The following is a 27,685-nucleotide window of genomic DNA, read 5'->3' on the forward strand; positions in this document are numbered from 1 at the left end:
GGGATTGCATTGGGAGTTATACCTGATGTAAATGATGAGTTGATGGGTCCTGACGAGTTGATGGGTGCAGCACAGCAACATGTCACAAGTATACATATGTAACAAACCTGCACGTTATGCACATGTACCCTAGAACTTAAAGTATAATAACAATAATAAATTAATTTAAAAAAAAAAAAGTTAAAGAAAATAGGTGACCTTAATTTTAATAATATGTTCTATTTAACCAAATCTATGCAAATTATCATTTCAACTCATTATCAATATAAAAATTATTAATGAGATATTTTACAGTCTTTATTTCACATAGAGTCTTTGAAATCTGAAGTGTATTTTACATTTACTGCACATTCCAATGCAGACTAGGCACATTTAAAGACAGCCACAGCTCTAGAAAGTAGGGATTGGAAATTAACACCAGAGTCACACTATATATTTGTAGATTATTTTCTATATACCATTTTTAAAGAAAAGCAAAGCTTCAACTTGCATTTAGTATTTAAAATATTTCTGCCCAAGCTCTCTTGGAACTTCTGCAGAAGAGAGAAAGAATAATGATGGCTATCTGAAAGACCTTAGTTTTTGTTTGCAATCAGAGGTTGAGATATTTTTTGGGACATCTGAGAATTTTATCACCATTTCAAATGAATGTGAAGTCTTCAATTAAAAAGTATAAGCCAGAAGCCATCATTAAGCTCCTATACTAGTCATGCTTTTATCGCTTCTCATAATTATCTTAAATACATTTACTATTCATGACACACAAAATAATTAAACATTGCATTTAAATGGATAAGAAAATAATATGACTTCAGGAAGGCCCTTATCCCTTTAGACAGAGCTATAGGAAAACACAGTTGTAGTTAGGTAAAGGACCAGAGCATATTATCTGTGCAAATGTGTAACATCCATGCCCTGGTCGTGAACTTTTAGTAGCATCCCTAGTCATGGTAGCAAAATAAAAACTGCTCCCATGCATTTCCAAACTCCCCTTAGTGGGAATGATACCACCCTCCCAGTTTGAGATGCACTGCTTGAGACTTTTGTTAAAATTTGATCAGTTAACAAGGCACCTGTGGTTGTAAACATTCTATTTTCTGTAGTTTCTCTTACCAGCAAAAAGGAGATTATAACATCAATATAAAAACAAAAACAATAAAACCCACATAAACTCAAAAGTCTTTCCATATTCAAGTGACTTTGCTTCACATTTTTTTTTTCATTTAAAGCTAACATCACCTTAAAGGATGTCTCACACTTCTGAATTTATATTTCCTGACCTCCAAAAGGGATCCTATCTATTATTAAAAAGTCAAAACATAACAGATGCTGGTGAGATCGCAGAGAAAAGGGAATACTTATACAATGGTAGGGTGGATAAGAAAATGGAATACCACGGAAGACCATGGAATACTACGTAGCCATAAGAAAGAATGAGATCATGTTCTTTGCAGCAACATGGATAGAGCTGGAGGCCATTATCCTAAGCTAATTAATACAGAAACAGAAAACCAATTACTGTATGTTCTTACCCATAAATGGCAGCTAAACATTGAGTACACATGGACACAAAGAAAGAACACCAGGGGCTACTTGAGGGTGGAGGGTGGAAGGAGAATGAGGACTGAAAAATTACCTATCAGGTACTATGCTTATTTATTAGTTGGGTGTTGAAATAATCTGTGCACCAAACCCCTGAGACATACAATTTACCTGTATAACAAACCTGCGCATGTACCCACTGAAACAGAAAGTTAAAAAAACGAACACAAAAGGGGTCTTATATTGTTCTACTTCCACATTCTCACATTTGTTCCCTCTTCTGCACTATCTTACCTCAAATTTACACGTTAATGAGTTCTATTGTTTGTGTGTGTGTGCGTGTTAATAGTTGAACCATTGATACAATTTGACCTATTTGGAATGGATGTGAAGGACTTTTTCTTTATTTTAATTAAAGCACATGTTTCTCAATTAGGACCTAGGGAATATAGGTTGAGACTTAGTACATAGTCGTTAGAATGACAACTGAAATTGAAATTAAATAAATATGTATCGGTTCATGATGGTTGACCTCATTTACCTCATTATAATCAGTGCCCTCCACTACAGAACAGCAAACTCACTCCTAGCATTGACATCTACTAGTTGTATGTTCGAGATTGCAGAAGAAGCAATATAGAGTTAATGACTGTCATAATGACTGAGATGCAATGATGACATCAGTAATTTTTTAGTAGATCTCTTTTTGGACACAAAAATCACCACCAATATGACTATGTGTCTTTAAAACTATATTTATGTATATACATATATATACATATTTAGGTATATAGCACAACCAAACCTCTATTGTGAGTATAAACCTTTATAGGTACTCCAGAGCAATGGTTAGCAAACTATGGCCCATGAGCTAAATCCAGCCTCACATCTGCTTTTGTAAATAAAGTTTTAATAGAACACAGACATGCTAATTCAGTACTATATGGTCTATGGCTGTTTTAATGCTATATAGCAGCAGAGTCAAGTGGTTATGACAAAGACTGTATGACATGCAAAATCTAAAATACTTACTCTCTGTCTCTACGGAAAATGTTTGCTGACTCCTGATATAGATTGTAAATGAAAGGTCAGCAGAATACATGTGCATTTTTTTCTTTTTTTATTGCTAGAATGGGTTGTATGAAATGGGATCAAGGAGCTGCTAATTGTTGGGACCAACGTCTCCTCCCTACAGAGCTAGAAATCTTGGCACTGTGTCATGTCAAAGGTGAAAAACAACAAATGAAGTTCATTTGATGAGGTTTAAGAAATGTATTTTCTAGCGCATTTTGAGGTGTATCTAATCTTTGGGTTGTAGAAAATGACAACGTGTTTCAAAACAGTTGAAAAGAACGTTTTAATCTGTTATGTTCATTAGTATTTTATAATAATTTCAGAACTATCATCTAATAAAGTATCATAAAAGACTATATTGAATTGCAATAAAAAGTTTTGAGTCCATCTGTTAACATTTATTTGTCTAGTTATTGTGGATTTCATGCTCATAAAACTATTGGTAAAACATATGATCATTTAAGTCATATTGCCTCATAAATTTTGGCCAGCTTATTTTTCGTAGACCCATGTTGGGGTTTACTCCTTCAGCTGATTTTGGTTTTCATGGACATTAAAAGATATGCTACAGAGTTTCTCTATAATTTGCCGTTTAATGAGTGTCTTCATCACGAATGATGGAAAAGTGTATAAGGAAGTTAGTATGTTCGCTTTGAACCATGACTAAGTACCTGGTACTGGACTTGCCTTCCTGTCACAAACGAATAAGAAACTAGAAAAACTACTTAAAGCAACTGTTTTCAGGCAATGATAAACAGGCAGCACGTGACTGATCCATGAGCGCAAAACACGCAGGTGAACTCCATAATCAGGAAAGAGACACTTAAGTAAAGTGGTGGCCTTGCTGAGTTGAGGAGGAATTTATCAGAGTTCAAGGCTGTTGGAATGGCTGAAATTTTGTAGGCTAGAATATCTGAGCGCTCTCTCTCTCTCTCTCTCTCTCTGTGTGTGTGTGTGTGTGTGTGTGTGTGAAAGAGAGAGAGAGAGAGGAAGAGACAGAGAGAGGAGAGCGAAAGAGAGAAGGGGGAGGAGGGGGAGAGAGAGAGGGAGAGAGAGACGGAGACAGAGAAGGGGGTAACACTGAAAGCTTGTATGGAAATTCACTGAGGATACAGATGTGCCAGGCGAGACCTTGCAAGACTTAGCAGAGCTTGCCTGCTGTAGGGGAAAGGCTGAAGAGTGATACTAAGGGTGAGGCAGTGCTGGAAGACATTAGATTTCCAACCTAGCAGTGGAGTAACTTCACTAATACCTTGAGCACTTAATTGAGAATCCAGAACCAAGCCTTAGGAGAAAGACCCATACAAAAGAGTAAGGGGAATATGCTAGGACTAAATTTAAAACCAAATAAGACTTATACTGAAAATGAATAATACCAAATTTCACATGACCCAAAGAATCCACCACTAATTAAGCTGCATGCCACACAAAACATAATATAATTTAAATAAGCCAACACAATCCAGATTCCCTATAAATATCACTACAAATGTCCAGTATACAATTAAGTTTTATCAGATATCCACAGAGATAGAAAGATGTGAACCATAAGAGAAAAGGCAGTCTATTAAAAAAAATGTCTGTGAGATGATCCAGATGTTGGGATTAGCAGAAAAAAAATTTAACCTAGCTTTTGTACTTTCAAGGACTTAAAGGAATAGAGTCATAATAAATGGGATATCAGCATATAAATGAAAACTTTTTTTAAAAAAGACATATTTCAAGAACTAAGAAGTACAGAATTTGAATTTAAAAATTCACAATATGGGTTTATCAGTAGACTGGACACTGCAAAAACAACAAAAAAGTTAACTTGATGATAGATCAATAAAAGTATTCAGTCTAAAGCTCAGGAAAAAAATGAACTGAGTCTTGGTACATATCAATATGGAGTGGTCTTACATACATATAATTGGAGTCCCAGAAAGGGAGCAGAAGCATAATTGCACAGAAAAAATATTTAAGACAATAATGGCTGAAAATATCCCAAGTTATCATAAAGCAAATGGACAAATCTAGGAAACTCAGTGAATACCAAATAGGCTAATTACAGAGAAAATCACACCTAGACACATTATGGTCAAACTGCAAATAACCAAGTATTGGGAAAGAAAAGTTTTACAGGCAGTCTGAGAAACGTAATACATTATGCATGGACAAAAATAATAAAGTGATAGCTGACTTCTCATCAAAAACAAGAGGTTAAAATCATCAGAGGGCTTAAAGTGCTGATGATGTATAAAAACTGCTAATCCAGAATCCTATATCTAGAAGAAAATCCTTCAAAACCGAAGACAGAATAGATATTTTCAGATAAATAAAAACAGAAAATTCAACACCAATACACCTCCACTGTAAGCAATGCTAAAAAAAAACTCTTTAGGATGAAAGATGACATACCAGATGGAAACTGAAATCTGTAATGTTTTAGTTATCCTTTTGATATAATAGATTTAGTAACTTAAAATAATAATCATTTATTATTTCTCCCTATTCTATAGCTTTGCTTACCTGGATGATTCTCCTGCTCTGGATATTATTGGCTGGGGTCACTCAGGTGGCTGCACTCAGCTGGGTGTTTAGCCAGGGCTGGAACTTCCAAACTAGCTTCATTCACATGTCCGGTAGTTCAGCTGTGTGGCTGAAATGGTTGGGATGGTTGGCTGAAATGTTTTTCATTCTTTAGTAATCTACTCTAAACTTATTTATTTGTTGGCCAGATTTCTAGAGGATAAAAGTAAAGGTGTATGGCTTCTTAGGGGCTAGGCCTAGAATTGGTATGACATCACTTTCACCATGTTTTGTTCATCAAAGCAAGTTAAAAAACCAGCCCAGATTCAAGGGGTGGGAACATAGATTCTGTTTCTTTTTTTCTTTTCTTTCTTTTTTTTTTTTTGAGACAGAGTCTCACTCTGTCACCCACGCTGGAGTGTAATGGTGTGATCTCGGCTCACTGCAACCTCTGCTTCTCAAGTTCAAGCGATTCTCCTGCCTCAGTCTCCCAAGAAGCTGGGATTACAGGTATGTGCCACCACGCCCAGCTAATTTGTGTGTGTGTGTGTGTGTGTGTGTGTGTATTTTTAGTAAAGACAGGGTTTCACCATGTTGTCCAGGCTGATCTCGAATTCCTGACCTTGTGATCCACCTGCCTTGACCTCCCAAAGTGCTGGGATTACAGACATGAACCACCATGCCCGGCTGATTCGATTTCTTAAAGGTAGAAGCAACATGCACATACAAGAATGTGAATACTTTTTGACAGCTATTTTTAAAGATAATTCACCACAAACAGGAAGAAATGAAAAGAACTGGAAATAGTAAAATGTAGGTAAATACATAAAAGGTAATATATATTTTTCTTCTCTTAATTTCTTTGAAATACATATGACTAAGGCAAAAATAACAATGTGCATAGATGTTATATATATGACAACAAAGCACAAAGGACTTGGGGAGGTGGTAAGTAGAACTTTACTACTGCAAGGCTGTTTTATTTTACATGAAGTATCATAATTTTAACTCTAAGGCTGTGATAAGTTAAGAATGTATATGATAATTCTCAGAAACACTGTAAAGCAATAATGCAAAAAGATATAATTAAAGCCAACAGAGGGATTAAGATGAAATACAAAAACATTAATTAACCCAAAAGAAAGCAGAAAGTGGAGAACAAAGGAATACAAAACTAATGGGACAAATCAAAAACAAATAGCAAAATGATAGACTTAAACTCAACTATCTGTTGTCTGTAACAGAAGCACATTAAATTAAAAAACACAGGTTGAAAGTAAAAGGATGGATAAAGATATAACAGTAAACAGTAAGCCAGGAAGGCTGTAGTGGCTATACTAATATCGAATGAATTAGACTTCAAGATAAGGAGTATTATCAGCGATGAAGACATTTCATAATGATAAAATGGTCAATTCATCAAGAAGACACAAGAACCACAAATGTTTATATGCCCAATAACAGAGATTCAAAAATGCAAAAGAAAAGCTGACAAAACTAAAGAAAGTGGCAAATTCACAACCACAGTTTGAGTTTTACACTCCTATCTCAATAATTAATAGTAACACTACACACAAAACAATCAATATAATATAGAAGATCCGAAGAAAACTATTAACCACCTTAATCACATTGACCTTGATGGACACAATGCTCAGTAACTACAGAATACTTATTCTTGTCTACTGCTCATAGAACATTTACCAAGATAGACTATATTATGGGCACAGTAAGTCTCAAAAAACTTTAAAGTATCAAAATTTCAGAGTTTGTTTTCTAACCATGGCAGAAATAAACTGGTAATCTCCAACAAGAGTAGTCATAAAAAAGAGAGAAGATGCAAATGATCAATATCTGTGTTTCATTTATCTATTCCTATGTAAGAAATCAGTGCAAACTTCAGTGACTTAAAATAACAACTGTTTTATTGCTCATAATTTTGTGAGTATAGGGCTGAGAACAGCTTACCTCTGCTCCATGTGTTGTCAACTGGTCTCGCTCATGTAGTTGCATTTGGCAAGTGACTGATTTAGGATACACAGTCTGAGATGAATTTCTTCACATGTCCAAAACCAAGGTGCTGACTGTTGGTTCCACGTGGCCTCTCTTTCCCTGTGGTCTTTCACACTCCAAGGGCTCTTTCTTCACCTGGCCACTCTCTCCAGCAGGATAGGCTGGTCTTCTTTTTGTAGCTACTCAGAGCACTGAAACATGAAAAAAAAAAAGAAGAAAAAACTGTGTCTTTGAGGATACAGTCCCTGGGGTGGAATTCTAGCCCATGTATTTTAGTTTTCTCTATATTATTTTCTGAGATATTTTTGTTTTTATGCTTTCATACCACATTCCTTTTTTATTCTTGTTAGCTGTGATATAGGATAGTCTATTTATGATGAAGTCTCTTCAACTGTTTGGCTGTGTGAAGTTTGTCCTTTAACAGATTGTACAGGAAGCGTTCATGGAAATAATATTCCTTAAATGACAGTTTGCAACTTTAAAAACAACATAATTCATCACCATATTAAGTTGCTCTTTAGTACAAAACAATTGTTAAGAACATCTTTTTCTTAGGACATGCTTTCTTATAGATTGAAATCTAGAAAAGTCTTTTGCATGCTTTATGTTTTCATATTTGTCACGTCTTTTTTTTTTTTTTTTTTAGACGTGGTCTTGCTATGTTGTCCAGGATGGCATCAAGCTTTTGAACTTTTGAGCTCAGCGAGCTTCCTGCCTCAGCCTCCGGAGTAGCTAGGACTACAGGTGCTTGTCACCGCAACTTCCCTCCTTCCTTCTTGTTTATGCTATTGGATGTGATCTAGTTGATTTTTTAAAATCTCTTCTCTCCAACACATTTTCCGTCAGAATTGTCGCCTGGGAAAGAAAAAAGGTAGGTAGGGCACATTAAGTTATTCCCATTGTTTCCTACTGCTCCTTAGAGGTGTTTGAGAACTTCAAGGAAAATCAGAAAGTTCTTCCTCACTTTCGGGAGAACATAAACTTTTAGCCATGTAAAATAATTTCTGGGCTGGTTTTGGTGAATTTATACCTCAAGCCACTGGGAGAAAAGTAGCCAGACTAAGCCTCTAGTCAAGAAAGTAATGATTATGTATGTTATTTTGTGTGTGCTCTCCTGAACTATGCATAATTTATGTTAGCCCTGCTGTAGAGTTAGAGCACAAGCTTGAGTGAGGACTCAAGAACTAATGACAGAAAGAGCAGCAGAAAGAACTTTTCTTGCAAGTCCTTAACTACTGCATATTGTTTATGAAGACAACATAGAATCAACTATTTGTAGCATTTTAAGGAATCCATGTACAATTTTTTTTTTTTTTTTAAAGACAGGGTCTCATTCTGTCGCCCAGGCTGAAGTGCTGTAGCGTGATCACAGTTCACTGCAGCCTCCTCCTCCCCGGGCTCAGGTGATCCTCCCACCTCATCCTCTCGAGTAGCTGGGACTAGAGGCATGCACCACCACCCCAGCTTATTTTTTAATATTTTTTTTTGTAGGGACGGGGTTTCATCATGTTGCCTAGGCTGGTTTCGAACTCCTGAACTCAAACGATCCGCCTGCCTTGCCCTCCCAAAGTGCTGGGATTACAGGCATGAACCACCGTGCCCAGCCTCAAACTCTTACTAGACCCTTTAATTTCCCCTCTGATACTCTGATTCTACCCAAATTGTTCACCTTCACAGAGGAAACTCAGTGGTTCGTGGGGGAACTTATTATTTGTGCATCCTCATTTGTGGACAAAATTCTTTCTTGCTGTGACTTGAAAGCAGCCTCCCTTTAGCTTTCACTTATTAGTCCTAGTTCTGTTCTCTGCTGCTAAGAAAAAAGGTCTGATTCTTCTTTCATGGATCAGCCCTCCAAATATTGGAGAAGCACACCGCGTTTCCTTAACCGTCTTACTTTTGACCCATATTTCATTTGTTTGTCTCAACGTCCCTCATGCAAGTTGAACCAGACGGGTCCGCAGAACAATTTTTGCTGAGAAGGCAAAAGAAATTCTCGCCCAAATTGTGGAGAAGGGAGTCGAACCAATTAAACCCAAAGCTAAAACTGTAATAGAAAAGAACTTTCAAGCTCGCAATGAACAGGATATGCATGGATTTGTCTCGTCACAGCCACTAGCCACGCCTCCACTCGTGCAGTGCGCCTGCGAGCCGAGCAGAAACCAATGGCCCATCGTAGTGAATTTCTCGGGTAAAGTGACATTCTGCGCTTTTGAATGCTCCCTTCGCCCAGCCGCCGACCCCTCGCCCCAATTTCCATTTTAAATGAAAGTCTCCCACTTTCTAGCTGAGTCAGACAAAAATAAAGCTCGGGCAAAACTAATCGGAGAGAGGCAGTTCACTGTCACTTCCTGGGTCACTTCCAGAAGTCACTTCCGGGGTCGAGGCGAGGCCAACAATACGCCTGCTACCGCAGGAGTTACGAGCTGGGCCGCGCGCAGCCCGAATGCCTAAACCAGGTTTTGCGCATGCTCATATAAAGCTCTCCTAACCCGTCTTCCGGTGGGAATTTCTTCACGTGGTCCGGAGTCGGAGACTGAGTTTAGCTTTACTGAGGAGCTCTGATTTTAAGCCGGTAAGTGCCGCAGATATCGTCCGTGGTTCCTGCGTTTAAATGGGACGGGAAGGGGTGTGTCAGGATTCATCCATGTTCTCCTGATATTTCCTCCTAATACCTGAAACCCTTGGAGTCTGAGAACGAGAGAAGGGGCTAGAGAAGCTTTGGTTGCCGTGGCAACTGCGGGACACCAATTTGGATTTTTGAGGATTTGGAAAGGGAGGATTTGTGTAACTACTCCTCAAAATACATGATGAGTCAGATTCAAATTCATTTGTTACTTATAATTCATACTCGTAGCCACAGAATTTGATTTTAGAAGATTTTCTCTGGGTGTAATGCGGAGAAGCAAAATCTGAGCCAGGGTAATTATTTAGAAAGCTAGTGCAGTAATCTAGGCACTGTTTGAAGGGGTCTTGAACTAGGGTAGTGCTGTAGGATTGCAGAGAAGAGGGGAAATTGGGGAAATTTGGGAGGCAGTATCAGGGGCACTAATACTCGATTTCATATGGGGAATGAGGAAGGGGCACTGAGCATCTTTAGGAGTAAGTCCAAACTCAGCTTGGCTTATGATTATTTTTTTAGGTTCGTTTCTCACCTTCCGCACCCTCCTCCACACACACCCCGACTTCTAGTCATGCGAAGTAGTTTAGTGTTCTATTTCCTAGAATAACGTCCTCACCTTTATTGTGATGTTAGGCAGGTTCTATCATTTCACTAAGCCCCTCAGTTTTTTCAATCTTAACATGGAAGAAAGTAATAGTACCCACCTCAGGATTGCTGTGGGGATTAAATTAGATAATTTATACTTCTGGTGCGTAGTAAGGGCCTAATAAATATTAGCTGCTAGTACTATTCTTATTATACTTCTCGTATTGTTTTGTTATACATTTTGCTGTTTCTTCGTCTAGACCTGAGATTTTTTTAAATTAGAGGGGCAGTATCTTACTTATCTTTGTATAGACTTGAAACATTAGTAGTTCGGTCTTTTTAATGTCTCATTCATTTTGGCTGTTGCTGACATAGTTAAATTCATTTTTTACTTTAAAAGAGCTGACAGGTATCATGCATTTTGCTGATCAAATTGTATTTATTAGATAAAAAGATAGCTGTTTTTCTGTACAACTCAGAAGACTGTGGATTAAGATGTACAGGAAGTAACTGGTATCTCAGTTTGTAATAGGTATGAGTGATTTCAGTGAAGAATTAAAAGGGCCTGTGACAGATGATGAAGTGGAAACATCTGTGCTCACTGGGGCAGGAATGCATTTTCCTTGGCTTCAAACATACGTAGAAACTGTGGGTAAGTAAAACAGTAACATTGAGCCATTTTAACTTAAAATGTAAGGAGATGGTAAGATTCGATATGGATACAAAATCAATAACCAGGCTGGTTTAATTTTCAAGAGGAATATGTGGAGTGTTTTTAGGCTGTAAGCCAAAAAAAAGTGTTTTTTCTTTTAGAACTCTTTGACTTTGGATTAATAGTAGTCTGTATTATGCTAGGTACACATTTTTTCCAGTAATACTTACTGAGCACTTTTATTTCTGGCATTGATTAAATATTGGGGAGTCATAGATGAAGAAGATATGGTCTCTGCCATTGAGGAAAACATGCCCAGGAAGTGTTCAAGAAGTTGCTGTTGAATTGCATTGAAATTATTTCAAATAGAATTGATCACGTAATAGATTTTTTTTTTTTTTTTGGAGACAGAGTCTTGCTCTGTTGCCCACACTGGAGTGCAGTGACTAGATCTCGGTTCACTGCAACCTCTGCCTCCCGGGTTCAAGTGATTCTACTCAACCTCCCAAGTAGCTGAGATTACAGGTACCCGCCACCACGCCTGGTTAGTTTTTGTATTTTTAGTAGAGACAGGATTTCACCATGTTGGCCAGGCTGGTCTTGAACTCTTGACCTCAAGTGATGTGCCCTCCTCAGCCTCCCAAAGTGGTGGGATTACAGGTGTGAGTCACTGCACCCGGCCTAGATAAAAGAGCATTTTCCCTCATTTTTATCTAATGTAAATGCAAGCATGTTTTTCTATGGGATAAAATTTCCCCCATTTTTATCTAATATAAATGCAAGTATGTTTTTCTATGGGATAAATTCCCTATAAGAATTTATTTAATATAAGTATAAATAAAAGAAGCTATTATTTGTATGCTGGCGTATTGAGTGGTTTACATTTGGGATTACATTTGAACCAGCATTTTACTTACTGCCCTTAAATATGTATTTTTTTGCCCAGACTTTTTTCCCCTTGACAGAGATTCCTTGGCTCCTAAAATTTCGCTTCCATTTTTTCTTTCGATCTAAGTATCATCTCATTTAATGATCTCAGTAAATTCTCAATAAATTTTTGTGCTAGGCAGTTTAGGTAGGAGGAAACTGAATCTCAAAGACATTAAATTCGTAAGTGGTGGTATCAGAAGTCAAATCCAGGTTTGTCTGATCTCAAAGCCTACACTTTTAACCACTGAGATATATTTTTTAAAATGAGACAATATATGTAAAGTACCTAGCATAGTATCTCATGCATAGTGAGTGTTGAAAAATAATAGTGCCTTTCCTCTCCTCATTTTAGTTTTGCTAGATTAATGCACGTGGCTTAAGGCAGATTTGAATGAATGATACTTCAGAGATAGTGCTACTTCATCCCTGGTAGGGAACTAATAATTTAAATTTCCTATAGTTATATCATACTTGGGTATGTTTCTGTTACCAGTGTTCTATAGAAAGTCTGAGTCAGTCTGCAAGCAGATAGGTTTAAGACCAAAATTTACATGCTTAGAAATATTTTATATGTCATGGATAGCCTGTTAAACCCAAAATACTTTTGGTCTGCAATGAGAAAATACTTGGAAGTAATATTGACATTGTGCTGGTAATTAACCATAATAGGAAAACAAAATTGCCTAACAGTTGCTGTATTTGTTTTTTATGCTGGTAGGTATCTTTTGGCATTTTGAAGGGCATGCCCAGCAAGCCCCTTAGAACAAAAACTTTGAAGACAGGGCCAGTCTGGATTGAAGCTGTATGATGAGTACCTGCAGTAGTGCTTGGCACACAGTGGTGCCCAAAAAATATTTGTTGACAGACTGATAAGTTTCCAGATTCTTTGACTAGCATATTAGAAGTTAGGTTGATGACACTAGTTCTTTATTGTACGTCTCCATTCCATGTAAAAATGTGTTTTCCTTGACAATTTTTTTTTTCTTAAAGTTATCAGGATCAAGTAAGACTATCTTTTGCTCATTAAAGAATGAAATGAGAAGAGAACTTTTCCTGAGGTAACTAGGCTAGGTTGGAAGACAAAAGTATTTTCCAAGCATTTAGGTATAGTTATCTAAAGTCGATTTGTAGTCTCAGTTGTGAAAGCTTGAGCGATAGAAGGGAGCTTAGCCTGAGAACAGTTCTCTCCTTTAGGTAAATAAAAGATGTTTTAAGGATGAGGTATTTTGTCAGTTTACTAGGCTGGCTGGCTGGTATTGCCACCGACGCTGAGCAGCTTTGGTGTGGGGATCTTATAAAATGCAGCTTCTGATTCAGAGAGCTGGGCATAGTACTCTGTAGTTGTAATGAGATTCCAGGTGATACTTCTGCTGCATGTTCCAGGACCACATTGAGTAGCACGGGCAGGTCCCCAGGTGATTTGTATGTACATTCAAAAGTCTGAGAACACTAGCGCAGTAGTCTTCAAACTTTTCACTTTTGTATTCCCTACTTTTTTCTGAAAAATTGAGTACTACCTTGCACAGTTTTAAGGAATCATCTGAAAATATTTTATTGTATGTTTAATATTTTCAAGAGATGTAATTTCCAGCACGTTGGTATTTTTAAATGAATATATATTACTTTATATGTGATGGAGTCCAGATAGCATAGGAATGACATACAGTTTTAATACCTTGCATTATCCATTTAAAAATTAAGAAAAAGTTTTTAATACATGGAATTTTATGTTCCTTTTTGTTGTACTTCTTGCAATAAAAGTTATGTATCAACATTTATACTTTTTTGTGTTTATATCCTATAAGTTTTAAGAATTAAAACTTTTCTAGGTTGAGACATTGCTATCATTAATAGTTAGTTGTACATAGCTGATCAATATAACATGTATTAAAAGTGTTGCTGGCCAGGTGTGGTGGCTCATGCTCATAATCCCAGCACTTTGGGAGGCCAAAAGAAAGGATCACTTGAACCCAGGAGGTCAAGGCTACGGTGAGCTATGATTGTGCTAGTGCGGTCCAGCCTGGGTGACAGAGCAAGACTCTCTCTTTTTCTTTCTTTCTTTTTTTTTTTTTTAAATAAAGTTATCTAAAACTTTTTCCCAATTTTTTTTTATATATTTGTGGGTGACTTTTATGTATTTCTAGGATGAGAAAAGATTTAGCATTGATTATGCTATTTTTTTTTAACTGACATAAATTCTGAGAAACCTTAGTCACATAAGAAGATGGCAGTGAATGGAGTTTAATTATAGCCATGCATCAGGTCCTTGAATTTCTTCTAAATTATTCATGAAAAATTACATGATTTATTGTAAAAAATTATGTTTTGATAAGCAAAGAATTGGGAATTGCCTGACTTGCCAAAGGAGATGTTAGAGTTACTTACTTTTTCAACACCTGTGTTTTCACCTTCAGATAATATGTAATGATTTTGATTGTGAAGCTTTGACTATGTAGGCACAGCTGTCTAGGAGATTAACTTGTGGAAAGGGTATGTAAGGAAATCAAAGATCTGCAAGTTAATTGTTTTAAAAGTATCTTTGCAAAGTACCTTTGTGTACTTACTGGAGTACAATTACCCAGCTGGACTAGAGGGGTCTGGTAGTTCTGTGGGAAGAGAAGAAGAGGTAGCAATGTAACTAGTCATTTATGTAATAGCCCTGTATCTAAGCCCAAATGTTCTTAACATTGGGATTGCCAATACTTTAGAGATATAAATGTTTATTTTTGCAACTGTTTTAATCTCATTTGTATTTAATATCATTGAGTTACTAGGAATTTGGTCCTTAAAAAATGAAAGCCCACTTGGAGTTTGCAGAACATGGGTAGGTAATAAAGACCATGTTTGCCTAGAATGACCTGGCATTTTACCCATTCTAAATACCTGGGACTGTGCTTTTGGGGGCCTGTTTGAGAGATTCTCCCCAAATTATTTAGCACAAGGATTAAAGGATGATTGAATCAGATTTAAAGGCTCTGGTGACTCTAGTAGCCCCAAAACATCAAATTAGATATTTTTTTATCTGCTAAAAATAATTAATATAATGTAGAAGGGTTTGTTTCAAGTGAAGCTGGCTTTGATACTGGAAATGGACTGGGTCAAGTAATGCCTACTGTTTACTTGTTAAAACTTCTCATCAGAAGTAAGTTTTTTGAATAGTTGAACTGGAGCCATTGTGGATAAAAACTCTTTTCTTTTTCATTTTTATAGCCATTGGAGGGAAAAGGAAGAAGGATTTTGCTCAGACAACAAGTGCTTGTTTAAGTTTTGTCCAAGAAGCTCTGCTGAAGCACCAATGGCAGCAAGCTGCAGAATACATGTACAGTTATTTTCAGACCTTGGAAGATTCAGATAGCTACAAAAGGCAGGCTGCACCTGAGGTAAACAAAGTTTGAGTTTGCTGGAAGAAATGATAGATTCCCAGGAGTTTCTGCCTCCAGCTTCACCTTCACCTATAGTACCTTTTACAGAATCTCAGTGATTTTGCTAAAAGCTACTAAAACTACTTTTGGGTGGAGAGTTTGTATTGGGACCTTATTTACACACTTCTTTTTACCTGTTATTTTAAAGGAGAATAAAATATTCATTCCAATAATTCTTCCTTTTCCCCCCTCTTTATGGATGTTTCCCATCATCATGTAAAAATTTTGTTACTCTTTTTTTTTTTTTTTTTTTTGAGACAGGGTCTTGCTCTGTCGCCACGCAGGAGTGAAGTAGCACAATCTCAGCTCACTGCAATCTCCACCTCCTGGGTTCAAGAGATTCCCCTGCCTCAGCCTCCTGGGTAGCTGAGACTACAGGCGTGCACCACCACGCCCAGCTAATTTTTTGTATTTTAGTAGAGACGGAGTTTCGCCATGTTGGCCAGGATGGTCTCAATCTCTTGACCTCATGATCCGCCCGCCTTGGCCTCCCAAAGTGCTGGGATTACAGGTGTGAGCCACCATGCCCAGCCTATTCTGTCTTAAAATCGTCTCTTGACCCAAACTTCCCCCATTGACTATGCTTCCTAGTTTTACTCTCTTTCAGCAAAACTTCTTGAAAGAGTTGTTCTCTTTTTCCAACCAGAGTGATCTTTTTTTTTTTAGTTCTATCAAGACGTTGTTAATACACCATCATCCATTTAAATTGTACAGTTCAATGTATTTTCATATGTTTACAGAGTTGTGCAGCCAACCATTACCACACTCTAAATTTAGAACCTTTTTTTCTCCCATGAAACCAAAACCCTATACCCACTTGCAGTCTTTCCCCATCCCTCCTCACAGCTGCCAGACACTGGCAGCCACTAATCTTTACTTTCTTTTTCTTTTTTTGTTTTCTTTTGAGACAGATTCTTGCTCTGTTGCCCAGGCTGAAGTACAGTGGCATGATCTTTGCTCCAGCTCCTGGGTTCAAGTGGTTCTTGTACCTCAGCCTCTTGGTTGGCTGGGATTACAGGCATGCACCACCACACCTAGCTAATTTTTTGTATTTTTAGTGAAGACACGGTTTCAACTCCTGGCCCCTCAAGTGATCTGTCCACCTCGGCGTCCCTAAGGTGCTGGTATTACAAGCGTGAGCCACTGTGCCCAGCCTAATCTATTTTCTATTCTGGACATTTCATATAAGTGGTTCTGTACAGTATGTGGCCTTTTGTAAATGGTTTTGACTTGGCATAATGTTTTCATGGTTTATCCATGTTGTAGCATGTATAAGTACTTCATTACTTTTATTGCCAAATAATTTGTCATATGGAAATACCATGTTTTATTTGTCCATTTATCAGCTGTTAGACACTTAGGTTGTTTTTGCTTTTTGATTATTGGAAATAATGCTTCTGCGAACATTTGTGTGCAGGTTTTTGTGTGGACATTTGTTTTAATTTCTCCTGGGTCTACACCTGGGAGTGGAATTGCTGGTCATATGGTAACACTATGTTTAGCCTCTTGAGGAGCTGCCAGACTGTTTTCCAAAGTGGCCATGCCATTTATATTCTCACCAGTAATATCTGAGGCTTCTAATTTTTCCAATCCTTGCCAATATTTTGTTATTGTCCTGTCTTACTGATAATAGTCATCCTTGTGGTTGTGAAGTGGCATCATCCTGACTATGATTTGCATTTCTCTAATGACTAATGATTCAGAGTGAGCTTTTTAAAACATGTCATATCATGTCACTCCTCTGCTGAAAACACTGTAATGGCTTTCCATTTCATTCAGTAGAAGCCAAAGTCATAATTGCCTGTAAATTCCTATATGATGTGCTTACTCCCTTTCCTTGTTTGACCTCTCTGACTTCATCTCCTGAAACAGGTGGAGCATTCCGAATTCAAAAATGTGAAAACCAGAATGCTACAAAATTCAAAGCTTTTTGAGTACTGACATGAGATAGTGACACCGTTGCTTTCTGATGGTTCCATGTATACAAATTTTGTTTTGCGCGCAAAATTTCAAGAATATTGTATAAAATTACCTTCAGGCTGTATGTATAGGTGTATAGGAAACATAAGTGAATTTCATGTTTAGCCTTTGGTCCTATCCCCAGTCTCATTATGTATATACAAATATTTAAAAGGCTGAAAAAATTTCAAATCTGAAACATTTCTGGTCCCAGCGATTTCAGATAAGGGATACTCAACCTGTATTCTCTTGCTTGTTTTTTCTTTTCCATCCTCATTGGTTTCCTTGTTCTTACTTGAATGGGCCAAGCATATTCCTGACTGATTGCCTTTGCCTTAACCAGTTCTTGGAAAGCTCTTTCTTCAGCTATCACTATAGGTACCTTCCTTCAAGGCCCCTTTTCAATGAGGCCTACCTTGACTATTTAAAATTGCAATTGCCTTACTCCATCTGCAACCTGCACTTTCTGAATGGCACTCCTGATCTCCTTATCCTGCTCCATTCTTTTCCCCTAACACTTGACAATTAGATTTCTTGGTTATTGTTTGTCTCTCTGCATAGAATGTAAATTTCACAGGGCAGGATTAAAACAGTGCCTGGCATGTACTACTAAATTTCTTCAGTAAAAGACAGTTTACCCACAAATAATTTGACATGAGTGTCTCATAGGTCTTACTGACATAGTCACCATTGCATCAATTAGTTATCTTCTAAAGCAAAAAAAAGAAAGCTGAAAAAAAGTTTAACCATTCATTGAAAATTTAATTTATGGACTTAAGTTACATATACCTGTGAAACATTGGACATGTTACAGCCTCTTCTTGTCCAGATTTTGTTTTGTAAAATGAAGGAATTGGATGAGTGGTTTTTGAGCACTTCTTTGGCTCTATTTGGATCACCAAAGGCTTTCATTGAAAGTATAAATTCCTCTACTCCACACCCCTGTCTTACTGAGTCAGAATATCTTTTTTTTTTTTTTTTTTAGATGGAGTCTCACTCACTCTGTCACCCAGGCTGGAGTGCAGTGGCACGATCTTGGCTCACTGCAAGCTCCACCTCCCGGGTTCACGCCATTCTCCTGCCTCAGCCTCCTGAGTAGCCGGGACTACAGGCGCCTGCCACCACGCCTGGCTAATTTTTTGTATTTTTAGTAGAGATGGGGTTTCACCGTGTTAGCCAGGATGGTCTCCATCTCCTGACCTCGTGATCCGCCTGCCTCAGCCTCCCAAAATGCTGGGATTACAGGTGTGAGCCTGTAATAGAATATCTCTTTTTAACACGTGTCCCATGTAATTTTGTGTACACTGGGTGTAAGAATAGCTATAATAATCTCGAAGTTTTCTTTTTTTGTTTTTGTTTCCTGCTTTTTTTTCCCCCCTGCATTTACCCATCCCTGGTGGTAGGTGATCCAAGACCCAGGTTTTCTTTAAGTTCCCAGATACTACAGTGTGATATTCTACAAATGAAATCTTGATATCTCTGAGTTGGGAAGATGAGGATCATTATACCAAATGATAATATGTGTGTCATATATAATTATACCAGGGATAGTATGTGTATCCACATATAACCAATGTGTATGTTCATAGAAATAATTGATTTATGGTTCAGTTTAATTTACTTTGAAGTTGGTATTATTGTTGTACTTTAAATTGAGGTTAGAGAAATAGAGATTTGCTCTCATGAAAAAAGAGCTCCAAGTTCTGTCCCCAAAGTTTTGGTGATCTGAGGATAAAATTTTTTTTATTAAGATTTGTCCATAGCTAATGAAAATTCTTAAATTGGCCTTCTAAATAGAGAAGAAATGTAGTCCATAGTTGTAGAATTTGATGGGCTCTCAGGAAATAGGTAGTTTGTTGCCCTCATTTTGCAGATGATGAAGATGAGGCTGAGAACAATGAAGAAGCCAATATTATTAGAACCCAAATTTTCTGACTTTAATATTCATCCTTCCATGCCAATTAAACATTTTGTATGAAATATGTATCTTAACTGCCTTTCTTTAAACTACTAAATTAGTAATGATACTATTATACTATCTGGTATTTTAATAGAAATCTAGAAGGTTGAAACTATCACATAAGGAAGTAGTATTAATTTTACATGGCAAAGTGGAGTAAAATGTTGACGGTAGTGGTCTCTAGGAAAAGGAATCACAGGTTATTAATGTTGTAATCAGGAAAACAATATCTTAGACAGAAACTGAATAAGGCAAAAGTTTTACATTTTGGCAGTAATTTCTGCTTTGACAGATTATTTGGAAGCTTGGAAGTGAAATTCTATTTTATCATCCCAAAAGCAACATGGAGACTTTCAGTACTTTTGCTGACCGGATGAAAAATATTGGCGTCATGAATTATTTAAAGGTGAGAATATGGGCTTTGTGAATTTACCCTTGCGGTATTCTTTTTTTCTTTCTTTCTTTCTTTTTTTTTTTTTTTATTGCTTGTGTCAGTGATAAGGTAGTTAACCTAAAAAATGTGGGACAAGGATAAGGCATCTGGATAAATAGAGAAACTGAGAGAAAAGAGCATTATGAGAACCATTTACTTCTTGATTTTCAGTCACCTCCCGTGTTCTCTGACTGAAAATTCCTTTTTTTGTGTATTTCTTCTGGCTGCCAAAATCAGTTATTCAGAGATTGCAGTGGTATGCTGATGGGTCAAATTCTGAAATGTTTGCTGAAGTCATTTGAGCTTAGAGTTGGTGTTTAGAAAAAGGAAAGAGCTAAACAAGTTGGGAATTTAAATACGTGAAAATATTTTAGTACTCCTAATGTTTAGGTGGAATCTTGACCTCCAAATTCATATATTCTTTTGTAAAAGTCTTATTGAAAAAGATTGAGATATTTTCAAAATATTGTATCTCCCTCTCTCTGTTTTTGTCTCAAAGGGCACTTTTTCAATACAAGTTTGTAAATGCTTTGCTTTAAAAAAATGTTTTGAGTGTCTACTTTATGTGCCAGGTGCTCTTATGGTTTTGTTCTCTGGTAGACCAGATATACTGTGAGTGGAAATTAAATGGAGGCAGTTTACAGTTCTACTTAAGAAAAGCTTTCTAACTAAACAATTGGAAATGGGAATGGCCTACCCTGATGTGTGCTGTGCATCTGTTTTTTCAGGTCTAAACTGGATAGCCATTTGATTGTGGGGAGAGTGTGAAGTTTAAACTGTTGGTTAGGTCCCTTTTGGCTCCTAGAATCTACTCAGTTGAAGTAAAGAAACTGAAAGGGAACCTCATTTCTCAATAAGAGTCTGAGAGTGATAAATAGGATAGATAATAAAACTTTTTTTGTTGTTAATAATTTTAAAAACACTTATTGCCGCTTACCAGGTATTGTTCTAGACATGGTTCTTAATAGTAGAGGAAGATCATGTAAATGGAATTAAGTGTTATGGCTACCATAGTAGAAATGTAACATATAGTGAGAAGATAAAGGAGAAAATGGCCAGTTCTCTGGAACTAGAGAGGGTTAGGATTTAATGGGTAGGGGAATCAGGAAAAGAATGAAAGTGATACTTGAGATAAGTTTGAAAAAGCTGTTGGTTGTTCACTAGGCAGATTAGGGGAAAGCAGCCCTGTGTGGCAGGGGTTATAAAGAGTTCAGAAGCCCTACATCCAATAGTTTAGTTACTCTAAAAATCATTTGGGTAGAAGTCGGAGGAAGTAGGCTGGGCGCTGTGTGCTGCACCCTAGGAACTTGGATTTTAATTCTGTAGTCAGTGGGAGCCATTGAAGGAGTTTATGCAAATAACTAACAAGATGAGATTTCTTTGGTAGCCACTTGAAAGATGAATTGTAGGGAGGCAGGAATGGAGAGGCCAGTTGACAAATTATTGCAGTACTTTGGCTCTACCCATATGATTAATTGTAGTTCTAATTATTCTCCTCTTTAATGTCTTCCCTTCTTGTAATACTCATTCTTTGTATAATTATTCTTCCTGCTTCTCCTGTATCAGGGATACACTTTCCTTCCCATCTGAACTGAAGTCATTCTTCAACATTCCTTATTAATATTATTTTCTCTAAGCTTATATAGCATGTATAAAATAGTAATATTTATTGAATGTCTGCTATGAGCCAAACTATTAGGTGGTTTGCAAGTATTATCTCATTTAATCTTGAAAACACCCTTCTGACGGGGCAATAACGTTCCCGTAAAACAAATGAGACTCACGAAGGGTGAATAATTTACCCAGGTTTATTTAGTTTTTAAGTGGTGTATTAACCAAGACACTCCATCTTCAAAGCCTCTTTTTTCCTCAGTATATCACACTGTCTTTTGTTTGTAAGTTTACATAATTTAGCTCATATTTGCATAGTGTTAATTGTTTCCTATGTCTTACTTCTTTGCCAGATTGTCCCCAACATCAAAATTTTCAATGTCAGGTTATTTGTATTCTACCAAGGTCTTAGCCCAGCATGTATTATATATTTACTGAGCTTTTTGACTAATGGTTATCAAATGGCTTAAATGGCAGTGTGCCCTTACTATTTTTGCAGATCTCCTTACAACATGCATTATACCTTCTGCATCATGGAATGCTTAAAGATGCTAAGAGAAATCTGAGTGAGGCAGAGACATGGAGACATGGTGAAAACACATCTTCCCGGGGAATATTAATCAACCTTATTCAGGCCTATAAAGGGCTTTTACAGTATTACACCTGGTCTAAAAAGAAGATGGAATTGTCAAAGCTTGGTGAGTAAATACAGGTAAACTTTTTCTTGTGATGAGACTGAGGGGCAGAGGGATCTTAAGGAGTAATCTAGTAATTTCCCTATTGACTTCATCCAGATATTACGGTGAACAGACTTTTTATGGATTTAAAATTCTTGATCCTTTATAATACTTCTGATATATAAAAGGCTTCAGTCACAAATTAGATGGTTCATAATTAAGTTCATGATTATTTTAGGTTCGTTGCTGTTTTGAATGTGGTTTAGACAAGGATAAACACAGCCAGACATTAGAGAAGTGAAGACAGGTTTGATTCAGTAACTACTGACAGGAGGAAGAGCTAAGCTCCATTCCAGTTTCTATGGAGGTGACTTGGGGTTGTAAGGGGTGGGGGTGGGGAGGCTAAAAAGCAGGAGGCAGAACCACCAGTAAATTTTTCTGGAGTTTTCACAGGCATGCATTTCAAGAGGGGCTGGCTGGGGTAATCCTGGGGATGTGGCCTTGAGCTGTTAGAAACTATGTTACTGTCTGTTCAAGTTTTTATTGGCCAAGTTTGAGGCCTAGTTCAGAAGAGAGCTTAGAGGAGCCTGGCTGGAGTTTGGTCAAGAAGAAAGTCTTTGCCAATTTCTAAGAAAGGCTATAGGTTTTCTTTAGCAGTCATTATTACATATAATAAACATTTCTTCCTGTGTGTCTAGAATGGAGTTTAATTTATTTTGTAATATTATTATGTTATTTCTCAGAATAATATGTTTAAAGAATACGTCAAAATGGTCATTTCAGTTTTGTATAAAGGTTGTAATGGACAATTTCTTGATTTATTGACTATACCAGAAGTTGACCATTCAGTTCGCAAACTGATTTCCCTTCTGTTAAGCTTCAGTGCTGTTATCATCTTCATTCATGCCCAGATTTGCATTCATTGGAGCTGTATGATTCTTTGCAAATTGCTTCCTTGTATAGTTTCTCCATAGTCTCTCTAGGATTAACCCCTTCTGTTTTCATTCTCCTCCATATCTTAGTCCTAAGTAAGTAAGACTGCTTAGTCCTAAATACTAGGACTAAGTAAGCAGTATTTCCTTATGTGATAAGTGGTATCTCCTTGGTCTCTGGGCAGGTAGTTTCACTAACTTCGACTCCCTTCCCTCTTCTTTCAAGATACTCTGAAATGCTGTCTTCATCACAATAATCTTGTGAGGTCTTTGTAGAGTCTCCTCATCTAGAATGCTCTCTACTCTTCAAGACTCATTGGATTGCTGTCTCAACCCCTCATTCTTACACCTTAAACTTAATATATCAGCTGCATGTTCAGCCTGAATCATTTGGCTATTCATCTCTTGCTTTCTAATTGTGCTAAGTTTTTTCAGGTGTATTTTATTAGTGTAGATGTCTTCCCATTTAGACTAGTCAGTCTTTGATGTCATATTCCTCTATTTCTTTTGTTAGTCTTGTCATATTTTCTGGTGTAATACTTCTTTTTCAAAAGAGCTTACTCATTGATTAGGTTAGTTTTAAAGTCAATATTTACTTTTCTTCTTACACATGGTTAGGTAAAACCCAAGCAAATATTTGATGATTAAAGCTGTTGGAACATCCCATTTGTAATGTTACTTCTGTGGATAGATGATTCAGTACCTTTCCATAGCTGACAGTTATGTAGCAACAATAGATGATGATGGGATAATACGTAGAGGTCTTAGATGATCATTCACCTCAAATGTCTATTTAATGAGAAAAAAAGTTAGGATTAGTTCTTCATAACGAAACTCATAGGCACTTACCGTGTGAGCTTGTATTTGGAGTCAGCTTGGGACTTTCTTGCTGATATGTGTGGCTCTGTCTTGGTTGGGGTTGATGCACTTAGTGACTAGGAACCTCCTTCTATAATAAATTCAAACACGATTTATACATAGGGATCTGCCCCTTTCTCTTTGAGACAGAGTCTTTCTGTCACCCAGGCTGGAGTGCAGTGGTGTGATCACAGCTCATTGCAGCCTCGACCTCCTGGGCTCAAGTGATCCTCCCACTTCAGCCTCCCAAGGACCTGGAACTACAGGTGTGCACCATCATGCCTGACTAATTTTTTTTTGTAAAGATGGGGTCTTACTGTGTTGGCCAGGCTGATCTTGAGCCCCTGGGCTCAAGCATCCTCCTACCTCGGCCTTCCAAACTGCTGGGATTACAGGCATGAACCACCACGCCCAGCCCTTTTTTAAAAAAATTTTTTTCCATATCATGTCTTACCTACTTTCCTATCACCTCATTTCTAAGTTCATATTGCTATGTATTTAATCGATCTACTGGGAAAAAGATACCAGTGCCTCTGGTTTGCAGTATCTTGTGCTTCTAATAGCTATTTTTGAAAGACTTGAGTAACTTTCCTTGTAAATCTTTAAGATTGAGAAATAGATACAGAAAAAGCATATAAAACAAATGTGAGATATAATGAATAAATTTAAAATGAACATTCACATAACCACCACCCAGATTAAGGAACACAAAATACTGTCACCCTAACCTGAAAGTTCTCCCTGTGTGCCTTCCTGACCACATTTCCTCCCATTCTCTCTCAAGAAAATCCCTGTCCTGACTTACGGTAATCACTCCCTTGTTTTTTTTATACTCTTTCCACTCATGTATACATTTGTAAACAATGTGGTTTAGCTTTGCCTATATCTGAATGCTGTATTTGGAGTCATACTGTATATGTTCTTTTAGGCCTTGCATATTTTGTTCAAAATCAGTTTTAAGGTAATACATATTATTGGATATAGCTCTAATTTTTTCATTTTTATGGTTATAAAATATTTTATTTTATGATAGTCACACTATTCCTTCTATTACTGATGGCCATTTAGGTTATTATTTTGGGCTATTACAATTCTGCTTTGAAATTAACCCCTATTAATTTCTGTATACCGGTGCACATAAGTATGCATTTCTAGGAGTAGAATTGTCATAGAATATGTTTTGTGCATCTTTAACTTTAGTACATAATATACTAAACTCTTTCCAAAGAGGTTACCAATTTGTACTTTACTGACAATCTGATTAGAGTTTTCTTTTTTTTGTATTCTCCTCAGCATTTGCTATTGTCAGAGTTTTCACATCAGCCAGTTTGTTGAGTATAGTGATCTCCCATGGTTTTTTTTCCTCTATAGCTTTATTGAGAATTAAGATATAATTCACATACCACACAGATTCACCCACTTAAAATATACAACTGAGTGGTTTTTAGTATATTCATAGAGTTGTAACCATCACTACAATTTTAGAATATTTTCATGACCCTAAAAAGAAACCCTGTACTCTCCATTTCTCCCCACCCCTCCAGTCCTAGGCAACCACTAATCTGCTTTCTGCCTCTAGAGATTTGCCTATTCTGGACATTTCATACAAATGGAATCATACAGTATGTGATCTTTTACTTAGCATAATATGTTTTTGTTTTTTTTTCCCTAACAGAAAATTTTGACAAAGAAAGCATGTTTTTAATGTTATAGCATGTAATGGTACTTCATTTCTATTATTGAATAGAATTCCATTGTGGATACCACATCTTAGGTTCATTCATCAGTTGATGAGCCAATTAGATTGTTTCTACTTTTGACTATTTCGAATAACATTGCTGTGAACATTTATGTACAAGTTTTTGTATGGACATGTGTTTTTATTTCTTTTGGGTATATACCTAAGAGGGAAATTGCTGGGTCATGTAACTCTTAAGTTTATCCTTTTTAAGAACCACTGGACTGTTTTCCAAAGCAACTGCACTGTTTTACATCCGCAATAGCAGTGTATGAGGGTGCAAATTTCTCCACATCCTCACCAACACTTGCCATTATCTGTCTTTTCCGTTATAGTCATCCTGGTGGGTGTGAATTGGCATCTTGTAGTTTTTATTTGCATTTTCCTGGGGATTAATGATGTTGAGCATCTTTTCATGTGCTTATGGGCCATTTGTATATCATTTTTGGAGAAATTTTTTTCAGATCTTTTGCTCATATTTTAATTGAGTTACCTGCTTTTAGATTATTGAGTTGTTGTAAGAGTTCTTTAGTTGTTCTAGACAGAATTCTCTTCTCAGATATATCAGATTCATGACTTGGAAATATTTTCACCTTTTCTGTGGGTTTTCACTATCTTTTAATTTTATTTTACTATTACTATTTTTTGAGACAGAGTCTCACTCTGTCACCCAGGCTGGAGTGCAGTGGTGCAATCTCAGCTCACTGCAACCTCTGGCTCCCAGGTTCAAGTGATTCTCCTGCCTCAAGCTTCCCGAGTAGGTGGGATTATAGGTGCCTGCCACCACGCCTGGCTAATTTTTGTATTTTTAGTAGAGATGGGGTTTCACCATGTTGGCCAGGCTGGTTTCAAACCTCTAACCTCAAGTGATCTGCCTACCTCAGCCTCCCAAAGTGTTGGAATTACAGGCTTGAGCCACTGTGCCTGGCCTTCTTTTCACTATCTCTATGGTGTCCTTTGAAGCATAAAAGTATTTCATTTGATGAGGTTTAATTTAACTGTTTTTTCTTTTGTTGCTTGTAGTTTTGGTATCACATCTAAGAAGCTATTGCCTACTCTAAGGTCACAAAGATTTTTACTTCTTCTGAGAGTTTTAAAGTTTTAGTTCTTATATTTTGGCCTTTGATTTATTTTGAGTTAATTTTTATGAAGTGGGTAGGGGCCCAACTTCATTATTTTGTATGCGGATATCCAGTTGTTGTAGCATTTATTGAAAAGTCTATTATTTTCCCACTGAATTGTCTTGGCACCCTTATTGAAAATTAGTTAGCAGCTGGGAGTAGTGGCCATGCCTGTAATCCTAGCACTTTGGGAGGCCAAGACAGGTAGATCGCATAAGCCCTCAGGAGTTTGAAACCAGCCTGGGCAACATGGTGAAACTGCATTTCTACAAAAAATACAAAAATAGCTGAGTGTGGTGGCATGTGCCTGTAGTCCTGGCTACTTGGGTGACTGAGGTGAGAGGTTTACTTGAGCCCAGGAGGTAGAGTGAGACTGCAGTGAGCTGAAATCATGCCACTGCAGTCCAGCCTGGGAGACAGTGAGGCCCTGTCTTAAACATACACAAAAGAAAATTAGTTACCTATAAATGTGGAGGTTTATTTCTGGACTCTGAATCTTCCATTGATCTACATATGTCTCTCCTTGTACCCATATCATACAGTCTTGGTTACTACAACTTCGTAGTAATTTTTTTTTTTTTTCCTGAGACCAAGTCTTATTATGTCACCCACGCTGGAGTGCAGTGGCATGATCTCAGCTCACTGCAATCTGTGTCTTCCAGGTTCAAGCGATTCTTGTGCCTCAGCCTCCCAAGTAGATGGGACTACAGGCGTGCGCCACCATGCCCAGCTAATTTTTTTGTATTTTTAGTAGAGACAGAGTTTCACCATGTTGGTCAGGCTGGTCTCGAACCCCTGACCTCAGGTGATCCACCCACATCGGCCTCCCAAAGTGCTGGGATTATAGCCATGAGCCACCATGTCTGGCCGTAATCATAGAGTACATTCCCCAACTCTGTCTTTTTTGTTCTTCTTTGGTTCCTTGCATTTTCATATGAATTATAGAATCAGCCTCTCAACTTATGCAAAAAGGCCAACTGAGTTTTTGGTAAGAATTACATGTATCTGTAGATCAATTTGACAATAGTAAGTCTTTCAACTGAACAT

The 27,685-nt window shown here is 37.2% G+C and overlaps 1 protein-coding gene and 1 long non-coding RNA gene across 4 annotated transcripts in view; one reads left to right on the plus strand and one right to left on the minus strand.

Moving 5' to 3' along the window:
- Positions 1–7,033: 7,033 nt before the first annotated feature.
- Positions 7,034–9,483, minus strand: LOC105537843. Its single transcript, XR_001005783.1, has 2 exons — positions 9,035–9,483; positions 7,034–7,331 (listed from the first exon to the last, which is right to left on the minus strand). It is a non-coding gene; the product is annotated as an uncharacterized LOC105537843 (long non-coding RNA).
- TAF1A (TATA box binding protein (TBP)-associated factor, RNA polymerase I, A, 48kDa) overlaps positions 9,346–27,685 on the plus strand; it is a 32,542-nt gene continuing 14,202 nt past the window's right edge. For 2 of the 3 annotated variants that reach the window (XM_011977525.1, XM_011977521.1), the window contains exons 1-5: positions 9,346–9,712; positions 10,878–10,997; positions 15,138–15,307; positions 19,561–19,674; positions 21,812–22,010. In XM_011977525.1, the coding sequence (XP_011832915.1) occupies positions 10,880–10,997; positions 15,138–15,307; positions 19,561–19,674; positions 21,812–22,010 (601 nt within the window). In that variant the 5' untranslated portion in view covers positions 9,346–9,712; positions 10,878–10,879. The remainder of the gene's footprint in view (positions 9,713–10,877; positions 10,998–15,137; positions 15,308–19,560; positions 19,675–21,811; positions 22,011–27,685) is intronic. The other variant, XM_011977531.1, reaches the window with a different exon arrangement.

This window comes from Mandrillus leucophaeus, unplaced genomic scaffold (genome assembly GCF_000951045.1).
Source record: "Mandrillus leucophaeus isolate KB7577 unplaced genomic scaffold, Mleu.le_1.0 Scaffold1029, whole genome shotgun sequence".
NCBI lineage: Eukaryota > Metazoa > Chordata > Mammalia > Primates > Cercopithecidae > Mandrillus > Mandrillus leucophaeus.